Below are 20,988 nucleotides of genomic sequence, written 5' to 3' on the forward strand. Positions count from 1 at the left end.
GCTATATGGAATAAAAACAAAGCATGCATTCAACAATTCCACGAATAATAAGATATACATACTTCTTGCAACTAATGTAATGGGCTGTTCTAGTTACCATATAGGTCCTGGAGAAATCAAGATTTGGCATATCATTGTTTAATGGGCCAATAGGACAGGGGCTTGTTTATTCTTTTTGGTCGCAACATTTTTATTGATATTTCACATTTAGAGTGCAGAACGCAAGAGGATAGGGGTTTTTTTTTTTTAATTTAAATTAAATTATAGTGTACAGAGCTTTTAAAAACCCCAGTCTCCTTCATGTGCATCAATAACCCCCATCATGTGTAAATATACACAGGCTGTGAGGTTTCTATGTACTTTCATTTTATTTATGTAAAACTCCAAAAAGGAGGGACTCTTTGCGATAAAGCAAGAAAAGGCCACATTTAATCATTGCATCCAACTTGTTGTCTTTTGTCAATAAGTGCAAGTCCTGTGCTAGGGACTAAATACATGATACAACGGAAAGCTATAACTTCTCTCCAGCTATTAAAGTACGTGGAATTGGTGGATTAAGAGGCTTAATGAAACTGGTGGTGCCGTGTCTGGCTTAAAGTCATTCTGAATGTAACATTGGGGAAAAGCTACTTTGACCATATTTTATAAAGATTGAATAAAAGGTTCTGTAAGAAGAACCAGAAGTCTGGTCATTAAAAAAAAAGTAGTGGTACTCTGGGGCTGTAAATGAAGAAGTAGTGGTACTAGGGCTTTTGGCTTAATGTACTGAGGTTGCCCAAACACTTGATTGACCAGTGTGGTCCCGTTCAGAGGCCTTCACAACAAGAAAATTCTTCTGCATTCCAATGAAGCCAAAGAGCTAGACCTGTGCTTAAAGTATAATGTCATATGTTTACGGAAGATGCAGGGTTGGCACCATTAAGAGCAAGTCAAGCCCTGGTCAGCCTTGTGAAACATGATGCACGGGTTTTCACGGAGGACAACATTCAACATACTTTGATGTACTCCCCCCAGTGCTGCAGCAGGATCTGCTGACCGCCCTTCACCCGGCTGAAGAGCTGGTACATTAGTGTCAGGTCTGCCACTCTGTTCTCATCCAGCATGCTCTTCAGACCTGTGTGTACAAAACCACCCACATCCATAACCATGAGGACAGCGTACAGTGTGAGGGTGCATGAGGATCATGGGCTCTCGTTGGGCAAGTTGTGAAACATGCCACCTCCATCGCTAAATGACTCCATTGCCAAGCAGCAACAGTATACAGTAAATAGGAGAAGATGTGGAGGCACGACTTGCTCCATTTACCGAGACAGGAATAGTGGGAGCAAAGACAAAGGTCATCATGCTACTCTCGTTCTTTGATAACATGTATGTAGAGAACACATCATGATGTTGCATGTGTTGGATAACGTTACAGAGAGAACATAGTACATGTAATGGATTATTTTTTAAAGGAGGCGCTTGTATGATTAATTACTACAAATCTGTGTTTAAAACCGGTGGCTTTTCCAGTGAATTTGCAGAGTGCAAGGTTTACCTTTTTGTAAGATTGCAGCCAGGTGCTCCCCCAGCAGCTGCTTCTCCACACAGGCTACCAGTGGTTTGCTGTACAATAAGAGACATGTGAAATGAGCGGCTTGAATTGCAACATATTCCAGCTGATACGAACACCTGCCCTGTTACTCAGTAATGGATAAGGCCATAGAGAACCTTGACACTTGGATTAGACGTGCCGTCTCACTGTTTAGACCGGTTTTCAGGATAGCGTTACCAAAATGTATGCACGTGCCAAGTATCCGGTTTGTAAACGCCAAACCAACTCCTCCCCCGCCCCAAAAAGATCAATAAAAAGGTTGCATAAAGTGAAAGGGTCTGAGGTTTAACAGAAGATCAAACACAGAGAATTATACGGCAGATAAGAACCACTTGGCCCACATCGTCTCAGGCAGCAACGGGCTAAGCAAAGTTAAAAAAAGAAATGTACCACGCAAGCACCACGTCTCAAACACTAAGGGGTATCTATTAAACTGCGACCGTGATGATCGGGGCACTATTACCCAGAAACGTTCATTAAAGTCAACACCAGTTTAAAGTTTAATAAATACTGTAACCCTCAATGTATGCATGTCTTTATTTAGAGAGCGCCATTAATGTACATAGCGCTTCACAGCAATAATACACGTGCCAAACATAGATAACAAATAATACAAATAACAGATCATGCGAATGTGTGCAATCACAGGCATGTCACATGGACGTGCAAGTACAAGATGACTCACTCTATGTACTTACTGTGTCCCGTGGTCCAAATACGTGAGAACTCTGTCTACCTCTTCTTCTAAACGTCTGTTCACGTGATGAAGATACTCTGGGATCTTAAAGTAATCATACTATTAAAAAGGTGTCATCACTCCCAAGGAGTTTCTCTCAGAAACACATTACAAAAATAATCAGCACTTTGAGATATATAGTTACATATATATATATATATTTTTTTTTTTCTCCTAATGAACAGTTTATCTGGGATTGCACCTTTATAGGGTAGCAAAAAAATTAAACAACTTAGTATAATTATCTTCCTTGAAAAAGATTTGAATCGCCCTTCAAGTAAATATTTCACTTATTTGAGTCCTGTGTTTAAAAAAACAAAACAAAAAACATTTCCTTTCGGATCATTATAAAATGTATGCTGATCAGCAACTTATCGTTGAAAATGCATCATAAGTGCTTTTAAAAAAACCAAGGGATTTCTCGGTTAATTCTGAGACCAAATAAAATATGAAAGAGATTAGGGAGAAATTAACACTAACACACAAAATAATAAGCAAACCTTTCATTTAAAGTACTTGTTTAAAAACTGGCAGTGACCAAGAATGAACCTATTAAACATGCCACTGCTATTAGTACACGTTGGTACTAGGCTGGCCTGCCACTGGAAAGCACAGGCCGGAGTTGCCAAGGTGCAGCAGAGTTGCTATCAAAAGAAAGCACTCGAACATGTAAAAATTAAAAAAATCACTGTTTTTTTTTTATACATTTATTTTCAACTTTAATTAACAGCAAAGGAATTGAGATTGCATCAAACGTCTAGTAAAGATCCAGTGGTCACAGGACTATGGAATATAAGATCTGGGTTGAAACTTCACTGAACCGGACAATCACATGCCCTGTCATCCATTAATATTCTATTCCTGCACTCATCAGTGCTGGTGTTTACCCACCTCACCCACCTCACCCACCAAAAAACACACTGTCCCTTTCTACACACACTTCTCACACAAAAAAAGGGATTATAAAAATGCACGCACGTTGCTGAACCAAAGAAAGCACAGTTTCTTACCTCTCTTTCTTGCATTAACCTTTGACCTTCAGCAGCATACAAACAATTTGTCTCCTCCAAAAACTTCACTTCAAATGATTCTTTGTACACCTGTGTAAAATATCAAGCAAAGCCGTAGGAAAAAAAATGATTATGTGTATATATTTCTACAGGACATGCCCCACACAGGTTGGTACAACGACACCGACATAGTTATGACATCACAGGCCGTTTCATCAACCGTGCTCACACTGGAAAGTTGGTTGCCCAATTCTCAGTTGTGCAGTCTTCATAGGTTATAGAGAACAGTTGGTACTGTACTTTTCAATGGCAGAATCTGAATATTGTTGCATATTATGAAAACTATTGAGAAATGTTCTACTGCTGTTGAGAAATGTCGCAGTATGCAAGACCTACTGTTATATACAATCATACATATATGCTTTTGTATTCCAAGACTGACTTAATACCAAAGGAATGGCATCATTATGCCTTCACAGAACAAAGACAGAGAAATGGAACGAGTCGTGTAAGATCCAAGAGAACAAATGAAAGAGGTAAAATGAATGGATACCTCTAGTCATAAATTACAACCCCGTTAACAATGCAAAGTTATCAACTGTGGCTGGAAAGATTCACCAGTCAAAGAGAAATAAATTCACTAGTCCACCACAGTGTAACATGAACATCTGGCCTACACATAAATAAAAGGCCCTCACACCCTCCTCCCGCACTTCATAAAACCCCCACAGCCACCCCCCACTTCATATAACCCACACAGCACCCCCCTACTTCATACAACCCCCACAGCCGCCTCCTCCCCCACTTCATATAAACGCACACAGTCCCCCACTCCACCCATGATCGCCTGCAAAGCAGCCTCCCAACCTCTCCAACATGCTCACAAGCAGACTGGCATCGAACTACAATACAGTAGAAAGAAAGGGCACAGCCAAGAAATCAAAAGAAATGCAAAACACACAAACATTAGCTCAGCCTATACTCATCAGGATACACATGCTTCCTTCCAACTGTGCTGCCAAATTATACTTTAAGAAACCTACAAGGTTTTGAAAAAAAAAAAAAAAAACCCTCTGTGCACCAACTTAATCTATGAAAAAAAGCTGTTGACCCAAAAGAGTATCCACAACCTACATCGAATAAATATTTAACACCTAGATTTATCGAAAATGTGATACGGGGAGACAGACACCAACACACCACTTTCTGAATGCTGCCGCTTTAAGAGTACATTACAGTGAGCTGTTGCACTCATCTGCTGGAACGGGACACTCACTTGTAAGTCAGACAGCATGCTGAGTAAACTTCGTAACAAGCTTCGATCCACAGCCTCCCCAGTGCGCTCTTGCTCAACGAGTCTCAGGATTCCATCAATGGTCTTGTTCTGAACCAATCTGTCACTTATGACATGGCTGCGGAAGAGTTCCAAGCCCATATCCCTGCAGGAGTACCGGAGACACACCTTATGTCTGCACATTACTCTTCCAGTAACAATCAATGGCATCCCCACAAATCACAAGCGAAATCACTTTTCTATTCCATTAAACAAGCACACAAGTAATCTTATGTTGAGTAGGTTTACATTAGGGAGGCATTTATACAGTTTCTGTTCATCAAACTACAAATTGCCAACAATATTCAACCTGCAGCACAGATCAAATTGTGACCATACAGAAATATACCTTGTTAGAGTTTTAAACACAGGTTTCCAGTGACTTGGTTTAGACTTGTATAGCTACTGATGTAATGCCTAAAGTAAAAGAGAGCAGAGAAACATTCCTGCATACAGCACACTGATTCACAATAGTGAAATGTGTGTGGCCAAATCCACCAAGTGACTGCGTTTAAACGTAACATTTTATAGGCCAACTAAAATTATATAAAAAATATATATCATCTCTATGTCCCACATAAACAGAAAACATCTACATTGCAATATACCTAAATTGTAAGGCGTCGGCAGGCAAATGATACAACTTAAAAAGCAATCAAACTAAATACACCCTGCCTGTGATAAATTAGACTGCGTTAGAAAAGCAGTCCTAAGTGCATACAGACAAAAGGTTAGAAAAGAGACGAACGTCAACACACAAAAAAGGTAAAAAAGACCTACTCCCCGAGGTAATGTGTCCCGGGCTAATATTATAGAATTGTGCAAGGGCTGAATGTTAAGACAGAACATACAGGGCAGGAAGGGAAGGAGTCTCAGTTACCGGTGCCAGGATCACCGCCCAGTGCAGACGCTTCCTCCTGCTGTACTGATGGTCTATACAATTACATTACATTAACTTACATTTTACTTCATCTACCTTTTTACAGCACAGGGAAAAATCTGCAGCTTATAGGAATGGCATGACAGATAATTTCCCCCTCTACATCAAGGCCTGGTCTGAGTCTTAAGACCTGTGCTCCAATAACACAATCACATTTTTCATTAGCAATGTGTTTTTAGTTTGGTCGATTTTTAACGTTTTACTTATTTTTCTGCAGGCACCTCACAAGTTAGGTATATTTTAATGTAGATGTTTTCAGTTAATTTGGTTCATAGTCATTTCAGTCGACCTCTTCAAAGTTTTAATGCGGTCACTTCGTGGATCGACCATGCACTTCTCATTAGTGAGGATCGGTGTGTGCAGGACTTTGATGTTCGTATCCCTGTAAGCACCATTACTTACCCCCATTTGGGCGACGATGGGACAATTTATACATACTTCTGCTACAGAATTTTTTTGATAAATCTGTTAAGGTAATTTTGATCCCACTAAACTATGAATGTGCCCTCTGTAGCGAGTTCCTTTTGGAGTTCCTCATGCGTACATTCCCAGATACTGCGGCCTTCTCACTCACCTTTAGAAATACTTTGTGACCAGTAGGTAGTTTTGCACATTTAATATCCAATTTGACATGTATACAGTACTGCAGGTATACATTTCTTACATTACTTTTCTTTAAGTCCTTCCTTGACAGTACACAAATCGGGTTTATGCCCCATCTGCCTTTGTCCAAGCAGTTTAAAAATGGCTCCTCCTACTTCAGATGCCCTATCATACATTTAGCCAAGCTGCAACTTTCCTGAAACTATTACATCAGAGCACAAACACCGTCTTTCAAAAATTACTCTTTGGGATGAGAGAGAGAGAACAACAAGAGAGAGAGAGCGAACAACAAGAGAGAGAGAGAGAGAGAGAACAACAACAAGAGAGAGAACGAGAGAGAGAGAGAGAGAGAACGAGAGAAAACGAGAGAAAACGAGAGAGAGCAAGAGAACAAGAGAGAGAGAGAACAAGAGAGAGGGAGAGAGGGAGAGAGATAACGAGAGAGAGAGCAAGAACGAGAGAGAGAGAACGAGAGAGAACGAGAGAGAGAGAGAGAGAGAGAACGAGAGAGAGAGAGAGAGAGAACAAGAGAGAGAGAGAACAAGGAGAGAGAGAGAACAAGGAGAGAGAGAGAACAAGGAGAGAGAGAGAACAAGGAGAGAGAGAGAACAAGGAGAGAACGAGAGAACGAGAGAGAGAACGAGAGAACAAGAGAGAAAGAGAGAGACAACGAGAGAACAAGAGAGAGAACGAGAGAACAAGAGAGAGAGAGAGAGAACGAGAGAACAAGAGAACGAGAGAGAACAAGAGAGAACGAGAGAGAGAGAACAAGAGAGAAGGAGAGAGAGAACGAGAGAGAGAGCAAGAACGAGAGAGAGAACAAGAGAGAAGGAGAGAGAGAACGAGAGAGAGAGCAAGAACGAGAGAGAGAGCAAGAACGAGAGAGAGAGCAAGAACGAGAGAGAGAGAACAAGAGAGAGAGAGAGAACAAGAGAACGAGAGAGAGAGAGAGCAAGAACGAGAGAACGAGAGAGAGAGAAAAAGAGAGAGAACAAGTAAGAGGGAGAGAGAGAACAAGAGGGAGAGAGAGAGAACAAGAGGGAGAGAGAGAGAACAAGAGGGAGAGAGAGAGAACAAGAGGGAGAGAGAGAGAGAACAAGAGAGAGAGAGAACAAGAGAGAGAGAGAGAGAGAACAAGAGAGAACAAGAGAGAGAGAACGAGAGAACAAGAGAGAGAGAGCGAGAGAACAAGAGAACAAGAGAGAGAGAGAACGAGAGAACAAGAGAGAGAACGAGAGAGAGAATGAGAGAGAGAATGAGAGAGAGAGAACAAGAGAGAGAGAGAGAGAACAAGAGAACGAGAGAGAGAGAGAGAGAGAGAGAGAGAACAAGAGAACAAGAGAGAGAGAGAACGAGAGAGAACGAGAGAACAAGAGAGAGAGAGAGAACAAGAGAGAGAGAGAGAACGAGAGAGAGAACAAGAGAACGAGAGAGAGAACAAGAGAACGAGAGAGAGAACAAGAGAACGAGAGAGAGAACGAGAGAGAGAGAGAGAGAGAACAAGAGAACGAGAGAGAGAGAACAAGAGAACGAGAGAGAGAACGAGAGAACGAGAGAGAGAGAGAACAAGAGAGAGAGGAAGAGAGAACGAGAGAGAGAGAGCAAGAACGAGAGAGAACGAGAGAGAGCAAGAACGAGAGAGAACGAGCAAGAACGAGAGAGAGAGAACGAGATAGAGAGAGAGAGAACAAGAGAACGAGAGAGAGAGAGAACAAGAGAGAGAGAGAGAACAAGTAAGAGGGAGAGAGAACAAGAGAGAGAGGGAGAGAGAGAGAACAAGAGAGAACAAGAGAGAGAGAGAGGGAGAGAGAGAACGAGAGGGAGAACAAGAGAGAGGGAGAGAGAGAACAAGAGAGAGGGAGAGAGAGAGAACAAGAGAGAGGGAGAGAGAGAGAACAAGAGAGAGGGAGAGAGAGAACAAGAGAGAGGGAGAGAGAGAACAAGAGAGAGGGAGAACGAGAGAGAGAACGAGAGAGAGAGACTGGAGTTGAGCCCCCTGTATTAGGCCATAGAGCCCCTTTCCAGCCTTTCTGAGATGAGTCAGACCTCTTCCAGAGGATGTTGCCTGTGTACACGCCGAAGCAGAGTGACCAGATGAAGCTGTAAAGGTGTCCGGTAAGTTCCAATACCTTTTTGTTTTCTCCCGGTCAGAAAAACATGACTGGGGATTGTAGATGGGAAGAGCCCTTTTACACTGCTTTGGCAAAGGCGGTCCTACCACGCAGGAAGAGGGGCATAAACCCCAGTGTGAACCGTCATGGAGGATGGTAGAGAATTTTGTATTTTTTATTAATTGGCTCACAAACCTTTCCAGACATGGCTTAAAAGTGACATACACTATAGGTACACAAGAAAGACCCTGTGCCCGTTTATAGTATGTAGGCACCATTTTCCATACCGGAGATACCAGTTCTGGACCAGAGCCATCTCAAACTTAGTAACCAGAGTAATTTGATAAGACTATATATTGCAGTCATTTAAAACTTCTCCAGTTGCCTGGTCATGTTGTATTAATAATCTTGATAATATCAATTTGCTGCACTTCTATGCATTTAGATGTTATTTCTACTGTTGCTTTAATCTCTCAGTTTTTGTTAAATGTGCAATGTCATGTTACACATTTTACCTCCACGTTTATCGCTTCCTTTTTACTTTATTTGTTCTTCCCCATTTGCATGTAAAAACGGGAAAGAAAACTATAGATGCAAAAATGTGTACACACAAAACTAAAAAAAAACAAACAAAAACAACTTACCATATTGAGGGAAGCATTGAGTTCTGAAGAACATATGTACGATCCAAGAATAGAAAAATGCTTCTGATCATGATCTAAAAAGAAATAAATGGCAGTTATAGAGTATTATAGGAATTCTTTATTCATGGTGCAGAAGATGGGTGAAGGTAAGCAGTAAAACTATAGCAAGACTGGCGTTTAGAAAGGTTGCACACAGAGAATGATTTGTTCTGTACTTCTGGAGATAGTATAAAACTGCTAATTAAACTATGTAATTGCATGAAACAGTAAACAGTACAGAGACATCCGTCTACCGACTTACCATTTGTCTGCAGTGATCTTTCCAACATCTGTTAACCTTTTTTAAAAATAGAAAGCTGTCCAGAGAATCTGTGCACCAATATTTGGGTTAAGGAAACGCGATCTGTATTTCATACCTTAAAATCTTGCAACACACAACTAATTATAAAAGTCCTTTAACCTCCCACCACCAGCCCTCGGGTTATACCATTCAAAGTCTCTGGCTCTTGGCACGTGGTCCAGTTGTGCAAGTTCCAAGGACTCACAACAGCATTCCTACAAAGAAAGGCTGATACTTAACATTTGTTTGTATTCTTCAAAACATTAAATGCTCTTCTATTACTAGAACTCACCCTGGACCATTATAATAGCCCAACATGGGGAATGTGTATTGGATTCCAATGGACATACGGTAAATGATCCCCATTTTGTCCTGAAATATGTATGTCAATTGGAACCAATACACACACCCATGTTGGCTATTACAGGTGTGGCCAACTCAAGGGCCACCAACAGACGAGTCACTGATGGAGCCACCTGTGCTGAAGCAGGGATATCCCCAAAACCTGGCCTGTTGGTAGCCCTTGAGGACTGGAGTTGGCCACTCCTGGGCTATTATAATGACCAGGGTGAGCTCTAGTAAAAGAAGAGAATCCAATCAATAAGCACTATGGGACCTGCTGTGCATAAGGCCGTGCGTATAGTGCCCCCGACGGGCGACGCCGTCCAAAAACAAATACATTGCCGCCGCCGCGTGCGCTTATAGTAAGCGCGACGGTGGCAATGCGACGGAGCGACGTCGCATACTTTGGAAGCTGGGGATATTTGATTTTTCAAGGGCTGTCGCCTCATGTGACAACCCCTGAACAAATCAAATGCCCAGAAGCCCGCGACGCCGCGGCAAAGCGAAATATAACTTTCGCTAGCGGCTACGGCGACGTCACCGGCACTATACGCGCGGCCTTAGGATGCGTGACTTAAAAAGGAGATGGATTTTTGTAGAGATTCTGCAATCTATTAGAAGCTCAAAGAAAATCTTCACCACCTAATGCAGGTCCCTGGTATACCTGTATCTGCACTCTGTGAGCAAAGGATATTCCCGGAACTGATAGATCTGGGCCTTCATGTGTTCCTCGCATACTTGGCGCAGCTGTTTGTATAGTGTAGAGGAGACTTTATAGGAACATAAATTTTCAACGGCCTGAAAAATAAGAGAACGGGAAAAAAGGTTTAGTTTTCAGAACCAAATTCACAATCCCTGGTTTACCTTATGGGAAAGAAAAATAGAAGCTGAAAGCAAATAAAACAGCAGTTCCAGTGCATTACATAGTTTCAGAATGGATACAAAACCTACCCACCCCAAAAAACAAAATACAATGTGCTAGTAGAGGGTGGTACAGTGTTGGCCTATACAAGAAAAGTATTTCTCATTTAAGACTAGTAATGATAAAAAGCAGATTCACATTTCTCAGACTTGTCTCCAAACCTGCCTTATCCCATAATTACACAGAATACCGGGTTTTCCCTGCAGCAAAGGATTCTGGGTAATGACATGCAAATGAGCACTTAAAGTACATCACTTTTAAAATTGATCCCATTAAGCTTATACCTGCTGTTTCACGCCGCTTTTAAAGTGCATGGCCAGTAAACCTACTCACAGACAGCTGGTTGACACTGAAAATCTGTGTACCTTCCTAGATTCGCATAGCTGCATATTACACAGAGAATAATAAAAAAACATTAGCAATTTTGCTTGTTACTTATAGACCTGCATCAATGATGGTTGAACTGAAAGGTCTCGCTTATTGGGATTGACGCTTCAAAACAGTAACAGTCTGCAGATTCTCCATGAACCTGAAGTGCTGATATCTTGCTGTATTCAAACCGTACTCCCCTATAACCCACTTAACTAGAGCTTATCCTATTCAGGTTCGTAGCGGGTTGCGGGCTATTAATGGCTTGGTAATGGGGTAAACTGCTGCAATTTTTGGAAGGAGGCAGAAATAATACCGGGCCTTCGATGTATCAAGAAAACAGATAACTGGAAATGCATCGTTACACACAATATTGCATTAGCTACTCATTTTTAGTGAAGGTGGGTAAAGAGGAGAATTAAAAGTACCAAATCGCTCCAAAATGTATTTGGGAAAAAACATTTAGCCGAAACGAGCTCATGGAACCTCAAGTTCCTGAGACATACAAATATTCATTTTCTGGAAAGGCAAAGATGGCTGCTTCTGTTCTCAAAAAGTTGCAATGCGATTTCTAGATGAAATTACCACTTTCTATTGTCTGACTGAACCAAGATAACCCTAGAGGGCCATACTGTCTAGCCTGGGTAATGTAAAACTAAATGCATCAGGACGACAGATCGTGCTGGAAAGAAGTAGCATGTTTCAGCTGTGGGGCCGGGGAAGAGGGAAAAGGAGCTCAAGTCAGATCATTCTGCTTTAGCTGCAACTTTAAATATGGTCATGTTTATCGGGAGGCAGGTGGGCCAGGGCTGGCTAATACAGCCCTAAAAGATGGACTCCCCAAACGTAACTTATTAGAACATTTTACATTATAACCCTGTAAGGGTTTAAATATGTGTTTTACAATATTCAGTTTCATTATTATATGCTAATTATACATTTCAGTGCTCCTATAGGCTGTTAGTAATCTAAGTGTAATTTACACCACCTGTAAAGTTTTTATGGGAACCTTTGACTATTTAAGAAGCCGGTATACTGATACCGTATATCAGGGGTGCACAAAGTTTTCTTCCTGCACCCCCCTGCCTGCTCCCAAACACTCTTCCCCCCCCACACTTGGCTCTGCCATCAAACAACGCAGCGGTGGTCATGTGACTTCACGTGACCCCTCTGCATCATTGGACGCCGGATTGCCATGCTGACACGTCGCTGGAAGGCAAGGTAAGTGAAATTAGAGACCTCACACAATCCCCGGCATTTAATTGAAATGCCTTTGGGGGAAGCGCGGGGCCTCCAACCGCTGCGCTCCCGCGCAGAAAGTCACACGCCCCCCGCTTTGCGCACCCCTGCTGTATATAACACCCGATTAAGTTACTAGGCAATGAAACACGTTGGGATGGACTTTCACGTATTACGTAGTTGGCTTAGTCACCCCCCCGAGACATGAGGTAAAGACACTGCTCAAGGATTCCACCGGAGATACAGCTGTGAGACACTGCCGGGGAAGAACTAAGAGACACTGCTACCATGGTTCTGTTCTAGCGACAAACAGGGAGGGAAAAATGACATTAACCTTGTTGTGGATTTGATACATTGTTTTATACTTGATTATTTTTTAATCTGTTTAGTGCTCTGTTGCACCGTGATCCCAGAGATCATTTCAATTACATATAAGTTGATCGCACTATGGAGCATGCACTTCTTTTCCTGGTTTATAGATTTCTACCCTAGATGTGGGTTCATTCAATGAACCTGCAGCTGTCCCAGGGAACAAGTTTGGTGATCAGGGCTGTCTCGACAGACATCTGATCCACTGGTATTTCAGCATCACTTTTTTGCAACTATATTGTGTTTTTTGGATACGCTCATTAACTTTGGACAGAAAGACTACACAATTTTTGATGTTATAGACTTTATCCACTTTTTACATTTTTGGTGTTGCATCAGATATGAGGAAATTACTTCTTTGTAGTTCAATTGTGTTTTATCACATCTTGCAATTAGCACCATTTTATTAGTGCCACTATTGATATAAAACTTGTAGCCCATATCTATGTGAAGTCCATTTATGTGAACTTCCTTTAGTTCAACTGGTCCACTTTCATTTGATCTATTCGAGTTATATTTGTAGCGCTTATTTCTCTCGTTCTATTTTGTACATACCGTTTACTTCTGAAGCAGTTTTTGGGTGTACATATTCAATGCAGGTTGAGATACATTTTAGAAAAGCAACATTCTTCATAGATGAAATTATAGTGTATCGTGCTTTGGAAACCTCAGATTCTCTTTCTTTAAGCGGTTTGCATGCACAGAACACTGTTATACTCTGTTTTCGGTCCTCCACTGCTACCCCATTTGCCATCTCCTTCACTGGTAGGGGACTGTAGATGTTTTGCTTATGTTTAAACACAGTCTGGCTACCTAAAAATCATCTCCTGCCAGGTAAGAGGTACACTGCAGGTAGGTGTCCCTAGGACAATGCGGCTAGCTACCTACAGACGGAGCACAGGTAGGATCACTTTTCCAAGGGAATTGGTCACTGGATTGCCAGTTCTAACCTGATGCAATGCGGGAGGAGCACTGGAGAACTTCATCTTGCTGCCTGCTTATTGTGATAGTGTAGATGCTGCTGTAAATCCATATATAGTACCAGCTGAGCAAGTTCTTATATCGTCCTGTATTCCATACAATAGAACATCATACCTGGTAGAGCTCCTCCAGGTTGTACTTGATGGAAGTACTACTTTCTATGGCGCTCACCGCTTCCTGGAGCTTCTGCCATGTGTCCTGAGTGTAGTTGTCAGGCAGTTTTGGTTTATCTGTATTACCGGATACAAAGAGAGACATGCAGACATCACACCAGATTACAATATGCCCAACACAAATCATACAGAGTTATATACATCACAGTTTTCTGGTCGTTCAAGTCACAAATGACCCATGGGCGAGTAACTGTGACCATACGTACCTTAACCTCCAGCCAAGTTTTACGGCTATTAAACCAAAAAGTAACACCCGACACTTACAGGAGGACCCCAAGGTTATCACAATTGTCAAATCTCAACTTGAAAGTGGCTGTCAGTGTGACCGTCCGTGGTAGAGGTCAAAGTTTTTCAGCCTTCTTGACTACAAAACCGCACTAGACAAGAGCACATGTATTGTTTGTTACCTGCTCTCTAAAACCTGCCGTGCATTATATACAATCAGCGACGACATTAAAAGCACCAATTTCCCACATTACCACTGTGAAAACGTCCTATTTATTTATATATAATGCTGCCTAGTGCAAAAAAAAGTATTTTTTTAGCAATGCACACCGTATTCAGGCACCAGTAATCCCTCCCGGGAGAGTATTTCTCATTTTTCCCCCAGACATGTTTTCTGGTCAGCAATTTCTCCTAAACGCGCTTTAAATCTTTGAAAACAAGCCAGGTTGCGAAACATGAATTTTCTTACCACCATTTTTAAACACACACAGCCCATGTAAGCTCAGAACCCAAAGCGACACACACAAAAGGAGAGAGAGTGCTACTGTGGGTGTGACCTCAGGTATAGAGCAAAAAGACAAAGGCCTAATGCTACACTCAACTTGACATATTATATAGTTAAATACTTACCTGTATATCTTCTCATAAGCAAGGGCCATTTAGTTAAATTCCTTGGCCAAACTAATTTAAGCCTACAAATGGCCCTTGCTTATGAGAAGATAAACAGGTAAGTATTTAACTGTATAATATGTCAAGTTAGATGTAGCACTAGGTCTTTTTTGTCTTTTGTCCCACCATTTTTAAACTACCCAATAAAACCAGGCTCTGATTAAAAATATTAAGTACCACTGGCAATAACCTCTGCATATCCAATATGAGTTTATAATAGAATTAGTCAGTGTATGAGCAATACATGTTCCAATGCACAGACAATGGAGTATTATATATGGGAGCACAATGAGAGAACATACTTCTGGGGACATCAGTAATGGAAGCAGTAGAGAATGTCTAAGCAGATTACTCTAGTAATAATAATAATAATAATACACAGCAAATACAGGAGGCTCTCTTTGTAGTGGCAAAGGATAAACAAATAGAGGCAAAAGTGTGTTGTAACCAAGGAAGCAATAAACATCACTTCCATCTGGCCAGTTCCCAGGAATGTGTTATATGCCCCTCACGTCTCCCATTCTTTAAGAAGTTGGGGTTTTTAGAGGCAGGTTTTTGATAAAGCAGTGTATTATCAGTGGTGGTTCTATTAATAAGCATAAACCTGGGAAAGCATGCAGTCCAAAAGGTACAGTCAAGGAATTATACATAGAATATGCAAAATAATATTGATGTTTATATTTTATAATCGTTATGTAGTCAAGGGAAACAAGGATCCCAAAAGTATGTAATGCATGCTCCTCAAACAGTGAGCAGCCACAGGGTATGTGAAGGGAGCACCTAATGTATACGAGTGTATGGCCTACATATCAGCAGGCCCCACCTGTGAGCTTTACTAATAAACCCTAATAGTGATATTAAAACAGACAAATAGAAAATACCGCAATCACACTGTGAAAAAAAGTGGTACCCAAAAAGCCACCAGCGATATATTCCAAATAATGGTAGTTGGCCGGTGCTCTGGGAAAGAATAATATAACAAAAGAAGAAACAAGAAGTCTCCCGAGGAGCACTCGAAATATCCACAAAAACATAACAGTTTATTAAACATATATAAAGAAGAAAATACACACTGGCTAAAACCAAAGAACACACAAGCCCAGAAAGACTCTAAAAAGGTAAAAGTTATCAAAGAGTAACTCTTTGATAAAGTGCCTTACACGACATGAAACGCGTCAGAGGACTTACCTGTATTGTCCTATTTTTGGCACCATGCCTATTAAATAATTTCAATGTGACCCGTTCCAGTTTGGCCTTTTTTGCAGTGCTCTAACCCTTCTCTGCTTTCATTCAATACGGTTACTCATCAGGATGCATGCACGTGCGCAGAACAGATGGACAAGAGGTTTGTGAGTATATTCCACTCACCTTCAACTGTTTATATTAGTTATATATATATATATATATATATATATATATATATATATATATATATATATATATATATATATATATATTATATACACAGTGGTCGACAAATCACCAAAAAATCTACTCGCCGAACAAAAAAATCTACTCGCCACCTAGTACCACTTGTGTGCTGCTTGGGCCAATAGGAGCTCGCCACGATGTTAAATCCACTAGCCCGGGCGAGCAAATGTATAGGTTTGTCGAACACTGTATGTATGTATGTATGTATGTATGTATGTATGTATGTATGTATGTATGTATGTATGTATGTATGTATGTATGTATATATATATATATATATATATATATATATATATATAGTCTGTTCTGCTTGTTATCCTTGGATTAAGGATCATTATTGGATATTCCTTGGGACTTTAGCAGCACCCTTTCAGGATCTATTCTAGGTCCTACTTTGTATTTCTACAACGAGGTGACCCTTTGATGAGGTGATGCCCCGACTCCTCCTCTCCCCCACTTTCACGCCCGCTGTGGTGTTAGAATGTAGATTTGGCTTGTATATAGTGGACTGATTTTGTTTTTGGTTCATTTTTCAACGACTCCAATAAAAGTGATATTTTAATATACTTTGTTTCAGCAGCACTGGCTAATGCTGTTGCCTCCTCCTGTGGAAGTATACTACATTTATATTATTAATATATGTATAACCTATAAGAAAACCTTTGTGTTACAGGTATTAAGGGTAGCAGTGAAGCAGTAGACTAGCCTTTTGAAATAAGTTTATTCTTCTCTGAACTTTCTATCACGTTATAATAGCGGCCTGTGCTTATTTTCCTGAGGTGGCCCCTCCAGTTCTTATCTGTTACTTATCTCTTTGTAGAGTAAGGCAAGAGATATACAGCTGTTAGCCTTGAAGGAGGAAGATGAGATTGCCAGGCATCAGACATTTTTCTGTGTTTCTAGTCAGCTACAATATATAGCAAATGTATAACCAATAATGACATATGAAATTATGCATGCCCGCCCTTTTTGGGGTATAAGTTAGACGGCTTTGGACTATCTCAGCAGTGCGTTGTGTTAGACAGCAAATAAAGACAGACATACATACAATGTTTGATTCATATTAAACGCACTCTTCCATTCAGCTGGTTGCAATAAAAGTTCTCAACCAAATCGCTTACCCTAAAAGTGTGAACTCAATTTTTCCAAGACACTCCCTAGAAACATTGATTTATAAATGTATCAGTATCAGATGGGCACATCTATAATAGGGGGTCTGGTTCTCTCTGCTTATGTTTCAGCGCCATTACCCTTACTGTGGCTCCCTCCCACAATTAGGAGTTGGTACAGAACAATACATCTTTTTCTCCTTGTTAGATGTGCTAATATACCAAATAAAGTACTCCCGCCCCAATAAGTATACTAATGTATAGATACAGTTCCTTAAACACTCTAAAAATGCAAATAAACCTCCTAAACATGGCAGAATCTCAATTTTTTTCATTGGGACCTAATGGGCCTTTGGAGTTATAGAATATAGATCCAAATTTGTTTACTTGTAATAAGAGCCAAAACCATATTACCCAATCTAATATTACTCTTAACATGTTAAATCTCTGTGAACTGTAAACACTTGGAATAACCATGATGAATAGAATGAAAACAATATATTTATATTATTCAAATGTTATCAAATCTAACTTTGACATTTCTCATAGTTTTTCCAATATGCCGCAGTGCAGACAGGATAACATGTAGACAGCATATTGTGTAAGATAATGGATTCATCCATTAGAATGTTATTCTTTAGTAACAAATAGAAGATGTGGATTTATTGCCAACATGGCAAGTTTTACATTGGCCACAATAAAAGCAGCGGCCCATAGGGATAAATGTACCATACACAGACTTCTGTAAGGGTTTGCTATATTACAATCAACTAGGAGCAAAAACATTGCGGAAATTCAGACTTTTATATAAATGAGGTTTTTTGGCAAAATATATTTGACTGTTGGATCCAACTGTAAAACATGCCAATATTTTGATTTAGTGGTACCAAATGCATGAATTTAAAAAAAAAAAAGTGGGACCATACATTTGTAGTCCTTATCCGATTTGTCTTCTTGTTTGTATATTTTAATAAAGAGTCTATCTTTATCTCTCGCCTCCATATATTGTATGCTTTATTGATAAGTTCTTTATTGCAGCCTTGCAGATAAGTACATTTGTTTACCAGCCCACCCCCACTTATTTTATCAGCAGCCTTTAGTACAGAAACGAGCACGTTAAACATACAGTATATAATATAAAGTACAGGGGCGAGATGTTTCTGTGTACATAACGTACAGGGGGATGGGGTGCATACAGCGTACAGGGGGTCGGTGTGCGCGCGCGCATACAGCGTACAGTGGGAAGGGGTGAGGGTGTCGGTGCGCGCATACAGCGTACAGTGGGAAGGGGTGAGGGTGTCGGTGCGCGCATACAGCGTACAATGGGAAGGGGTGAGGGTGTCGGTGCGCGCATACAGCGTACAGTGGGAAGGGGTGAGGGTGTCGGTGCGCGCATACAACGTACAGTGGGAAGGGGTGAGGGTGTCGGTGCGCGCATACAGCGTACAGTGGGAAGGGGTGAGGGTGTCGGTGCGCGCATACAGCGTACAGTGGGAAGGGGTGAGGGTGTCGGTGCGCGCATACAGCGTACAGTGGGAAGGGGTGAGGGTGTCGGTGCGCGCATACAACGTACAGTGGGAAGGGGTGAGGGTGTCGGTGCGCGCATACAGCGTACAGTGGGAAGGGGTGAGGGTGTCGGTGCGCGCATACAGCGTACAGTGGGAAGGGGTGAGGGTGTCGGTGCGCGCATACAACGTACAGTGGGAAGGGGTGAGGGTGTCGGTGCGCGCATACAGCGTACAGTGGGAAGGGGTGAGGGTGTCGGTGCGCGCATACAGCGTACAGTGGGAAGGGTGAGGGTGTCGGTGCGCGCATACAGCGTACAGTGGGAAGGGGTGAGGGTGTCGGTGCGCGCATACAGCGTACAGTGGGAAGGGGTGAGGGTGTCGTTGCGCACATACAGCGTACAGTGGGAAGGGGTGAGGGTGTCGGTGCGCGCATACAGCGTACAGTGGGAAGGGGTGAGGGTGTCGGTGCGCGCATACAGCGTACAGTGGGAAGGGGTGAGGGTGTCGGTGCGCACATACAGCGTACAGTGGGAAGGGGTGAGGGTGTCGGTGCGAGCATACAGCGTACAGTGGGAAGCAGTGAGGGTGTCGGTGCGCGCATACAGCGTACAGTGAGAAGGGGTGAGGGTGTCGGTGCGCGCATACAGCGTACAGTGGGAAGGGGTGAGGGTGTCGGTGCGCGCATACAGCGTACAGTGGGAAGGGGTGAGGGTGTCGGTGCGCGCATACAGCGTACAGTGGGAAGGGGTGAGGGTGTCGGTGCGCGCATACAGCGTACAGTGGGAAGGGGTGAGGGTGTCGGTGCGCGCATACAGCGTACAGTGGGAAGGGGTGAGGGTGTCGGTGCGCGCATACAGCGTACAGTGGGATGGGGTGAGGGTGTCAGTGCGCGCATACAACGTACAGTGGGAAGGGGTGAGGGTGTCGGTGCGCGCGTACAGCGTACAGTGGGAAGGGGTGAGTGTGTCGGTGCGCGCATACAGTGTACAGTGGGAAGGGGTGAGGGTGTCGGTGCGCGCATACAGCGTACAGTGGGAAGGGGTGAGGGTGTCGGTGCGCGCATACAACGTACAGTGGGAAGGGGTGAGGGTGTCGGTGCGCGCATACAGCGTACAGTGGGAAGGGGTAAGGGTGTCGGTGCGCGCATACAGCGTACAGTGGGAAGGGGTGAGGGTGTCGGTGCGCGCATACAACGTACAGTGGGAAGGGGTGAGGGTGTCGGTGCGCGCATACAGCGTACAGTGGGAAGGGGTGAGGGTGTCGGTGCGCGCATACAGCGTACAGTGGGAAGGGTGTTGGTGCGCACATACAGCGTACAGTGGGAAGGGGTGAGGGTGTCGGTGCGCGCATACAGCGTACAGTGGGAAGGGGTGAGGGTGTCGTTGCGCACATACAGCGTACAGTGGGAAGGGGTGAGGGTGTCGGTGCGCGCATACAGCGTACAGTGGGAAGGGGTGAGGGTGTCGGTGCGCGCATACAGCTTACAGTGGGAAGAGGGTCGGTGTGCGCATACAGCGTACAGTGGGAAGAGGGTCGGTGTGCGTGCACGCATACAGCGTACGCGGGGGTGAAGGTTGTCGGTGTGTGTATATAACAAACAGGGGGAGAAAGGGTCATCTGTGCGCATATAACATACGGGGGGGGGGGGGAAGGAAGGGTCGGTGTGTGCACGCACATAATGTACATGGAAGGGCGGGGTTAGCATATAATGTACTTGGGAAGGGGGTGTACATAACATATCGCCCGGGGGGTGGGAGGGGAGTCAGTGTGTGTGCATAGAACATATCAGGGGGAAGGATTTTTAAATTCCACATAATGAGAACAATTTCTCATAAGTCTTCAAAATAGCCATAGGGGATGTTAGTGGTCCACTTCTTGATGATTACTGATCTCAGCTACATAAAAATTAACATTGACCTATTTTAAGAAAGAATGCGTCTTGTTTTGAATAAAAATCCTCAGGTCCAAGAAATCTATATACTCTGATGTTGGAGAACAAAACACAAATTGATATGAATTGAAATACAAAGAATGTACAAAAGACAATACAAATGTCTCGTCACCTGCTCTAATTAAAATAATATCATTGATGGGATGCTGGTGCATGTTTGCCACAGAAATACAAATAAACCGGGATTAATAAATAAATAGGCAAAACTAGGGGCAAACCGGGTGCCCACAGCAGTACTACACAAGCAAGTAAAATTGTGAACCAAATATAAAGTACTTTTGTTTTTAAATAAAAGAAATACTATGTAAAATAAATTGTAGTCTGTGAATCAGAAATGGAACAAGGCCCGTATAAAAAGATGACCGACAGCCTCCAGGGCATCCAAATGT

At 42.5% G+C, this 20,988-nt stretch overlaps 1 protein-coding gene across 5 annotated transcripts in view; it reads right to left on the bottom strand.

Moving 5' to 3' along the window:
- The window catches only part of CUL4A (cullin 4A), a 57,113-nt gene that overhangs the window by 26,549 nt on the left and 9,576 nt on the right, over positions 1 to 20,988 (bottom strand). For all 5 annotated transcript variants that reach the window (XM_075590644.1, XM_075590641.1, XM_075590640.1 and 2 more), the window contains 9 exons: positions 13,648 to 13,763; positions 10,347 to 10,451; positions 9,273 to 9,341; positions 8,972 to 9,045; positions 4,617 to 4,779; positions 3,341 to 3,430; positions 2,293 to 2,375; positions 1,538 to 1,605; positions 996 to 1,114 (listed from right to left, as the gene is read on the bottom strand). In XM_075590644.1, the coding sequence (XP_075446759.1) occupies positions 996 to 1,114; positions 1,538 to 1,605; positions 2,293 to 2,375; positions 3,341 to 3,430; positions 4,617 to 4,779; positions 8,972 to 9,045; positions 9,273 to 9,341; positions 10,347 to 10,451; positions 13,648 to 13,763 (887 nt within the window). The remainder of the gene's footprint in view (positions 1 to 995; positions 1,115 to 1,537; positions 1,606 to 2,292; positions 2,376 to 3,340; positions 3,431 to 4,616; positions 4,780 to 8,971; positions 9,046 to 9,272; positions 9,342 to 10,346; positions 10,452 to 13,647; positions 13,764 to 20,988) is intronic.

Source organism: Ascaphus truei, chromosome 3 (assembly GCF_040206685.1).
Source record: "Ascaphus truei isolate aAscTru1 chromosome 3, aAscTru1.hap1, whole genome shotgun sequence".
Lineage (NCBI taxonomy): Eukaryota > Metazoa > Chordata > Amphibia > Anura > Ascaphidae > Ascaphus > Ascaphus truei.